This window comes from Octodon degus, unplaced genomic scaffold (genome assembly GCF_000260255.1).
Source record: "Octodon degus isolate 3935 unplaced genomic scaffold, OctDeg1.0 scaffold00066, whole genome shotgun sequence".
Taxonomy (NCBI): Eukaryota; Metazoa; Chordata; class Mammalia; order Rodentia; family Octodontidae; genus Octodon; species Octodon degus.
The window spans coordinates 10,691,675-10,701,487 of NW_004524642.1; the positions used below are offsets into that span (position 1 = coordinate 10,691,675).

At 36.9% G+C, this 9,813-nt stretch overlaps 1 protein-coding gene across 1 annotated transcript in view; it reads left to right on the forward strand.

Moving 5' to 3' along the window:
• LOC101585341 (1,4-alpha-glucan-branching enzyme) overlaps positions 1-9,813 on the forward strand; it is a 308,796-nt gene that overhangs the window by 211,900 nt on the left and 87,083 nt on the right. Inside the window, exons 8-9 of the mRNA XM_023719253.1 lie at positions 3,622-3,732; positions 8,459-8,630. Coding sequence (XP_023575021.1) covers positions 3,622-3,732; positions 8,459-8,630 — 283 coding nt within the window. The remainder of the gene's footprint in view (positions 1-3,621; positions 3,733-8,458; positions 8,631-9,813) is intronic.

A 9,813-nucleotide genomic window follows, 5' to 3' on the forward strand; every position in this document is an offset into this window, starting at 1 on the left:
AAAAAAAAAAAAAAAAAAAAAAAAAAGACTGGATACAGTAATTTTTCTCTACTTTTGTAAGTTGTGAATCTAGAAACATAACTTCATAAATAACTATAATTTCCCCTACATGATGATAAAACTTTCAAAAGCATTAAATCAAATGACAAATGAACCCGTGTGACATGCACTGTTAACTGAACACAGAGGAAGTGCAATCGCAAGGCTAGGTTTCACTCAGTTTTGTTGTTCAAAAGCAAGTTATGTACATTTGCTACCTGTATTGTTTCATAATTTCTAATGTAGAATATAATTTTAGTTTAATTCACCTAATAAATGTTTGAGCATAATATGTCAGCCTTGCTACGTCTATTCAGTTTAGTTAATCAGGTTGAATTATTTAATTGGTCATGTAAAGACAGTATAAACATATAAAAATTTTAAATTATGAAATTTATCACTTCTACCTACTCATTTATTAATCTTGTCAAATAGTTACTGACCACTTAGTGTTTTGGTTAAAGAGATTTTTTGGGGGCCAGGGAGATGTCTCAGTAGAAAAATGTTTGCCTGGCATGTACAAGGGCCTGAGTTCAATCCCCAGTTCTGCAAAGAGAGAGAGACTGAGAGCGAGAGCGAGAGCGAGAGCAAGAGCGAGAGAGAGAGAGAGAGAGATTGATTTAAAAATTTTATATCGAGGTAGTACGATGTCATAAGCAGTGTGCCGGCATCAAGCCGGTTAACACACAGAGCGCTGACATTGACACCAGCCTGCGACATGCAGTCATTTAGCCATATGTATTTTCTCTAACCCACAATTACTCCTAAATTTCCGGCAACCATATATGTCATCTTATTTTGTCATTTCCAGAATGCTTTCGAAATGCAATCATGTAGTATGTAAACTTCCTGGACTGGGATTTGCCCTTACCAGAATTATCTCTTGACTTCTCCAGGATGTCACGTGTATCAGTAATGTACTGGTTTTCAGTGCTAAAGAGTATTCCCTCCATGGATATGCCACAGTTTAATCATTCATCCACTGAAAAATGTGTAGGTGGTTTCCACACAGTAAATCTTAGACTGAATCTGCTACAAATATTTTATATAGAACTCTTTTTTTTTTTTCATCTCTGTAAGATTTCTGTGCTACAGGATAAATACTCAACAGTGCAATTACTGAGTCCCATAGTAGTTGCTTATTTAATTTTTAAAGAAACTGTCATGCTGTTTTCCAGAGTGGCTGTTTCATTTTATATTCCCTCTAGCAATATTTGAGAGATCTTGGTTCTTTATATTTTTTGTGAGCATTTGTTGTTATCACTGCTTTATTTTAGCTCCTCTGATAGGTGTGTAGTTCTCACTGTTTTTAATTTATATTTCCTGCATTGTTCATGACCCTGCACATATTTCCATGTTCTTATCTGCCCTCTGCATATCCTTTGAAAGAATGTCTGCTTGTAGGTCTGGACTACTTTCCAATTACAGTGTTTATTTCCTGTGGAATTTTGAGAATCTTAATATTCTAGATTCAACTCCTTTGTTAGATACAGGTTGACACATATTTTTTTCCTGTTTATAGCTTGTCTTCTTGCCATCTCCATATGCATATTTGGAAAAGTTTTTGTTATTAAAAAAAACCTTAGTGAATGCCAATTTATGCTGTTTTGTGCTTCGTTTAGGACTACTTTTGCTCTGCTGTGTGTTCAACTAAAACTTTATGGATCCATGATCTATTTTCAATCATTTTTTTAAAAAAAATAAACTATCCATTTTGAGTTTTTATTAGTATGTGTGCAAGATTTTAACTTGATTTAACTTGAGGTTTCTTTCTGTGAATGTCTATTTGTCATTATGCATGGAACAGTCTACCCTTCCACCAAATTGCTTTGCACCTTTAGCAAAATTAGGAGAATGGCTGGGTGTGTCTTGGTGACAGAGTGCCTTCCTCTTGGGACTGAGTCCTCGGCTCATCCCCTAGCACCGGAAAACAAAATGGCAGCTCCTATAGGTCTGTCCATTAGTTTCCCTTGGCTGTTTTATATAATTTCTAAAAACATAGTGTCCTAAAACAACATAGATTTGGTATTTACAGCTCTGTTGTCATAGCAATGGTTTTTACCAGGCTAAAATGAAGATGTTGGAAAGGTATCTACTTCTGACTTCTCTATCATAGAACCTATTTTCCTTGCCCCTTTGAAGTTCTAAATGCTGCTTGTTCCTTGGCTTGTGGTCTCATTCCATCTTTTAAGCCAGCACAACAGCATCACACATCTCTCACTTTGACACACTTTGTGTGTAGAAGAATCCTTTTCTTCATTTTGGGCCGAAAAGGACAATGCACAACACGTTTTTCACCTTGAAGGCCTCAACTCCAGCAAAGCTCTAAAGTCCCGTTTGCCCTGCAGTACACCTATAGGATGTGAGAAGTTGGGTCTGAGCAGGTACAGGAGGCTTGTTCTGCCTGTGACCATCTGGCTTTGTGCCAAATGAGACCTACGATGCCCAGTGGGACCACTGGGGCCAAATAAACCAGATCTGCACTTGGGGAACAGTAACTGAGTGAAGGGAAGCACGAGCAAAATTCTTAGCACCCCATTTTGAGATGTATTTGTCTCAATAGAGATTCAGCCAAACCATTGCAGGTATGTGTAGTACAATCTGGTGCAATTTGGGATCAGTTTTCTATTGTTAAGTAAAAAATGACTACAAATTCACTTTAAAACATTACTCAATTATCATCTGACCATTTCTTCAGAGGAGAACCACCATATTCACAGGTTCCACTTACACTCCAGAGAACTGAACAAAGATAGAAATAGGTGAAAGAATTATGAGGCCATTTCAAAATGCTGTCAATGACTTCATTTGCATAAAATGTATCTTGAAAGAAAGAGAGGCTGTATTCAGGACATAAACTTGAAGAGCATCAGCTTTTACAGGATAGTCAGAGAAAGAATTTTTCAGGGTGTTCAGTGTAGTAGAAGGAAATAAAACAAGAGCTTCACATGAGTACTAAGAAAGGGATCAATTCTTGGGAAGGGAAGTGGTCACCAGTGTTGTGTGCACCAAGTTTGAAAAGGAGGAACAGCAATGATTGGCCCAAGAGATGAGCATCTGAGACCTGGGCAAGGTCAATCCCCTCAAATCAATGACAGATACAAGAAAGTGCAGTAGAAACAAAGTACGGTGGTAATAATAGTGTTTGATGGTGGTTGGCATTTAACTTTGAAATGATTGTTTTAGTGATCCTTAAGAGTGTAAAAAAACATCCTACCTATTAAAATGCTTCTCATTCAACTCTTAAACTTGTAGCAGGTATGCCTGTAATTCCTGAGAGTTACAGGTACACATACTGAACAACATCACATTACTGTGAGCACTAAGAGGAAACACTTATTACACAAAGAGTGTTGCAAATACCTTAAATATGATTTAAAGCATAAAAACAAAATACATGGTACATCACTGTCAAAAAAGCTACGATTTCCTTAAAACATTAAGCTCGGATATCAGTGCCATTTTAATGAGATAATATCTACTTCTTTGACAGTTTGGAGTTATGTGATGTATGCCTTCAGATTGAGATTTAAAGAAAAATACTGCTTTGCTCACAGGTCTATTTTTCTCTCTTGTATCTAGCTACTTAAAGAATTTAAGGATGAAGATTGGAACATGGGCAATGTGGTATATACTCTGACAAATAGACGCCATCTTGAAAAGTGTATTGCTTATGCAGAGAGCCATGACCAGGTAAAGGAGTATGTGTATCAATTCACACCTCCCTCAGTCTATATTGCTCTCTCTCTCTTCCTACAAACATATCTAAGCACAAATTTCAATAGTTCTGTACACTTACTATAGTATATTTTGTGTGTATGAATGTCTTTATATGAAAACGTATACTTTAAGACATTTTAATTTTTTTAGATCAAGAAATTCCAGTTTCAAAATGGAGTATGGAGTATGTTTACTCTGCCACGCTATAAGTGCTAATTTGTACATTGCAGTTGCAAATGTTTTATATTTACCTTTGCTATCAAGTACTCAGTCTAACTTTGGTTTCGATCTCAGGTTTCCTGCTACTAGATTTTTTTCCTCCTATTTTTCTTCAGTTGTGAAAATGCTCACTGCTCCCCTTACAGCGTCATCCTCTCTTCTCTAACGCAGCTTGAAACTCTGTCCAAAGAGCGAGGCTCGTCCTACCCCAGACCTGATGGTTTCTGCTAGTTACTCAAGGTTACCTATCCTAGAGGAGGCCTGCTTCCCAGCCCCATGCTGACCCGTCCTCCTAAGGCTTCTGCTCTGTAGTACAGAGGCTGTCAAGCTACTTAAATCCATTTTAATCCTCATAAATATCAAAAATATAATAAGTTATATTGGGTAGATAAAAAGGAAGCAGTAAAAATATCCCTATTTAGAAAATGGAAAATGAAGAATTTCTCCATCATTTCAGCAGGAATTGGCCATTTCATTTAAACCTATATTTTTAGGTTTATACTCTAACATACATAACTAGAAACTGTTATATTAAAGCCCATCAGCCGAAAGCTGCGTGCTAGATGATTTATGAATAAAGTGATACTCATTCCTTTGGCACTGCTTTTGCTGCTGTGCTGGCAGATTTGCATGGTTGAGGTGGACAACAGGGCCCACAGCATCTAAAGCATTATTGTTTAGTCTTTCACAGAAATTTGCAAAAACAAAAAAAAAGAAAGAAAGAAAGAAAGAAAGAAAGAAAGAAAGAAAGAAAGAAAGAAAGAAATTTGCAGACCCCTCAAATAGGTGTGCTAAATTTTGCATCTTGCAGTTTGGGCAATGCTTTCTTAAATAGGTAGTACCCTGGACCATGGAGCAGATCAAGTAAGTATCAAATATCTAAAATGTACACTAGAGAAAAGAATAATACTGGTGTAAGTGGTGGGAGGCAAGGGGATGAGGAGTGGAAATCTCTCATCAAATATGTAGCCTAGTAAAAATTCAAATGCTTGCATAATTCATGCATTTCTATTGTAAACTGCCAGGGACTGCAGCACATTGTAAATTTCTAGTCTGTTTTATCCTATGAATAAATTAAAATTACACACCTGAGCAGAATAAACAAATTGAAGATGAACTGATATATTTCTTTCATAATTCACAGCCTAGTTGTAAAGAAAAAAAACTTGAGAAAAAATTTTTGTACCTTAAAAATTTAGTAATTTAATCTTATACATTGTCAAGATAACAAATTCTGGAGGGCTGTGGAGAAAAATGAACCCTTCTAGCCTGTTGGTGGGAGTACAGACTGGGTACAACTACTATGGAAATCAGTGTGGAGATTCCTTCAAAAGCTAGGATTAGAGACCCCATTCAAGCCAGCTATTCCCCTCCTGGATATTCTTCCAGAAGACTTAAAAACCTCGTATCACAGTGATATATGTGCATCCATATTTATATAGCAGTACAATCTGTCATCGCTAAATCCTGGAAACAACCCAGATGCTCACCATCTGAAGAATGGATAAAGAAGATGTGGTATTTTTACATAGTAGATGTGGTATTTTACACATTATTCAGGTATCAAACAGGATAAATTTGAGTCTTTTGTCAGTGAATGGATGAAACTAGAGAACATACTCTTAACTGAAACAAATAAGATTCACATGTGCAAACATCATATTGTCACCTTAGTCTGAGAACCTGAAAGAGAAAAATGGAATTTAAAGGGTACGGTAGATACTAGGAAAAGGCAATGAACGTATTCAAAAGGAAAGAGTTATTGAGTTGAGGATAAGAAAGGGAAGGGGGGGGGGAAGAGATTTATCTATGTAAGCGAACAGAATGGTTTGGACAACTGTACTGTGCATGATGTATGGAAAGGAGCAAATAACATAATATTTAATTTGTTTCTTCTCTTTTTTTCAATTGTTTATACTTGTTCTCTTAATTTCTTATATATTTCTTTTTTCTTTCAATTTTACATGTGTATATGAATAACTGGCATATGAATAACTATATGAATAACTGGTTGGAAGACAACACTATGTATTACAACAAATACTATAAACATATTACTTTGTTAAGTGAAATTTGGTGTCACTTGTAATTTTTCTGTTTTATTTCTAGTTTCTACTTTAAAAATATATATAGGAAGTGACATAAGTTGCCTCATTTAAAAAGCAAGTATTATCTGATCAAAACCTAAAAGTGTAAAATTCTCATTTATAAAATAGATAAGCACAGATAGATAAATCATAGCAGAATATTTTAAATATTTAAAAAGTATCTATTAAAAATTTTAGATAAATTCCTAACTTTAACAATTAAGTTCATGAAATAAATTTATGAATAAATTTATCCCCAATTTTGTTTGAAGTATTGGGGATTGAACTCAGTGATGCTCTCCCACTGAGCTACATTCCCAGATCCTCTGCTTTTCTTGAGTCAAAATCTCCCTAAATTTACTGAATTGTCCAGACAGGACTTGAACTTTGAATTTGAGATCCTCCTAACACAGCCTCCCAGAGTGCTGGTATTAAAAGCTATGTGTCTGTCTGTCTGTCTGTCTCACCTCCCTCCCCCTCCCCTTTCTCTCTCCCCTCCCCCTCTCCCCTTCCCCCTCTCCCTTCCTCCTCTCCCCTTCCCCTCTCCCCTTCCGCCCTCCCCCTCTGTCCTTCCCCCTTCCCCTCTCCTCCTCTCCATTCCCCAGCCCCTCTCCCCCCCATCCCTCTCCTCTCTCTCTGTCTTTCATATCAAGATTATGGCTCTTGGTGTAGTAGTTTGGGCTAACCTTGTATTTAAGACCCTCCCACCTCAGCCTCCAAAGGGCTGGGATTATGAAAGTGCATTGTGCCTGGCTTTATAATGGTAGTTTTTGAAAGTGATTTAATATGAAATAAATCTCATTTGTGAACAGTGCCAAAAGATGAGGGGAAAATTAATAGAATTAGACATTCAGAAGTGAACACAGAGCAGGGCATGGTGGCATATGGCTGCAATCACAGCATTCAGGAGGCAGAGTAGGCAGAGAGCCGAGTTCCAGACTAGCTCCAGCCAAGAGGTAAGTTCAAGGCCAGCCTGTAATACACAGCAAGGCTCTGTCTTGAAATGTCTTATGTGTCCTGTATATGTTTTGGCCCGTTAGTGTAGCTGTTAGTTTGTATTCATGATAATAAACTTGATCAGGACTTATAAATAAATCAGTCTGACAATGGCACAAAGAGTTTTTTAAATTGAGTGGAGAGAAAGGAAAATACAAACTGAGATATTATGTACATGTACCAATTCCCACAATGAATGTAACTATTATGTACTGCAAGCAAGTACTAATAGAAATAAATATTACGAAGAGTTAGTGCCATAGTACAGAGCTTTAAAGACGTCATCTTAATTAGAAAGGGGCAGGTCGTGACAGTGGAGCAGGCCGACGTGGGCTGACCCTCTCATCACTTGAGAAGCTGAGGCAAGAGGGCGGCAGGTTCCAGGCCTGCCTGGGCACTGTAACAAGTAGCAGAATAAAATGTGTTGGGTATCCATATAAAACCTAGTAGCAAGCTTCATTTCCAGTACTGGAAAATTTGTTTAAAATAAGTTAATGATGTCATTGACTATTATTTTTTCCTAAAAGTAGCAATAATTATAGTCGTATACGGAAATTGCAGATTAATTTTTATTCTACATTTTGCTGTATGCTATTGTTGTGCCAATGTTGAATAATTTGCATTAGTTGCCTATTTTTAGCCATGAATAATTCAGATTGTCAGAACGCCTCTCAGGGCATTTCTGAACTACCTGCCTCTATTATCTATTATCATTTTTCAATGAAACAGCCTGAAATTAGGATAAATAGCAAAAATAGTAAGAATGAGAAAGCAAATTTGTATTTTACAAAGATAGAAAACATAGGGCATGTAACTCCAGCATTGTAGAAAGCTGACATAGTAGGATAGCAAGTTCTAGCCCTGCAACTCAGTGACTTGGGACAACCTCTTTCAAAGTAAAGAGAAGAAAGGAGCTGCAAGTGTAGGTCCATGAGAAAAGCTTGTTCTTCCAGCCTGCTGTGCTGCCCACCCCCAACCCCTGGGCCGCGCTGAGACTGCTGCTTGGTGGTAGGGCACGCCTATAATCCCAGCACTTGGGGGGCTGAAAACAGGAGGCTCCTTAGGAGTCTGATCTACGTAGTGAGACCCTGTAGACTCTGACCTAAAATACAAGAAAAACAAAACAAAACCCTTAGCCTCAGTCTGCAGTAGGGCACATGGGCACTCGCGCACGCGTGGATAGACAAATACATACAGTTCTAGAAGCAAATGTGTTGGTCTCTATTCTTACCAGTTCATCATCAGCATAGAAAGTAACCATTAGAAAATGGATGAAATAATTATAATCCGTACCTCTTCTTGTTTCGCCAGTTAGGTTGTACTGTTCTGGTAGTAATTAGCTCTGTTTCACATATGTGGGTGATCTTCATTGACCTCAGCAACTTTTATTTCTTTAGGCGCTGGTTGGTGATAAGACATTGGCATTTTGGCTGATGGATGCTGAAATGTACACAAACATGAGTGTCCTAGCTCCTTTTACTCCAGTTATTGATCGCGGAATACAGCTTCATAAAATGATTCGCCTCATTACTCATGCGCTTGGTGGAGAAGGCTATCTCAATTTCATGGGTAAGTGTGGGTTAAACACATACCCTCTTTTTAAATGTTAACTAACACAAATGGCACAAATCATGTAGATTATTTTGACTTGTTTTTTCTAGTTTAAAATAGAAAATCATCTTTAGAACTAACTAATACACTATCATGTGTAAACTGCAGAATTAAAATTAAACTGCTGTAGGATTATTGTTATAGTAATAACATGCAAAAGCACACTCCAGAAGCTGGCATCTTATTGAATATTGCTGTAAAAATAATCTGAAATTATTATTATCCTGAATGTAATCATTCTGAGTTTTATTGTTATCATAGTCTAGATACAACATAAGACAATATGGTTGTCATATCATTATATACTAAGCAAACATTGATCCTCTTGGAGGTAATTTATACCAGAGTACTCTGTTGTACATATAAAAACCAAGATTTAGGGATATTGTGATGAGTAAACTTGTGTTTATAAATAGAAAAAAAGGTCAATTTGAAAGTCTGACAGATGTCAAGGGATATAACACAGTAATTACATGGTGTTTTTATTTGATTTGGTGAACAACAAACATTTTAACACTTGTGATTAAGAATATTTTACCCATCTTTAAGCTATTGAAAAGCAGAAAGATTGAAAAATATGTACAAAAGATCAACTTTTGTAGGCAATTTTTTGTATTTATTCATTTCTCGGTGGAAGTTTTAATAATGAAGTCTCAGATTGGATTTTTATGATCTTCTTGTTTACTTGCTATAAGTTAGAGGGAAAAAGTCAAGAATTCCTACCTTGGATGCCAGGAGCGCTAGCATTACCCTGGAGTAATCCCTCTCTTCTCAGAGTCATGCAAATTAATTAACATTCTTTCCTGCTAGAAAAATCCTCCTCCTCCCTGACCTGGGCTGCACCCAGGAGCCAGACCAAAGGCCAGGCTTCCTGGGCCTACTTTGCAGGCCTGGGATGCATAGCCAAGTTATCCTTAGTTCCTTATACCATCGGTCCCACTGAAAGGTAATTCTCCAGTATGACCATCTCCTAAACTAATGGTTTCACAATAACTTTGTTGAACTAAATCCTAATGTAAAGTTTGAGTCTCTGAGCCTATGCAAATAAGTTCATTGACCTATAAAAATAAGATGATTTGGTGGGGTGTTAGTGGCATATTTAAAATGATTTATGTCATTCATGAAAGTATAGTTTTTTTTT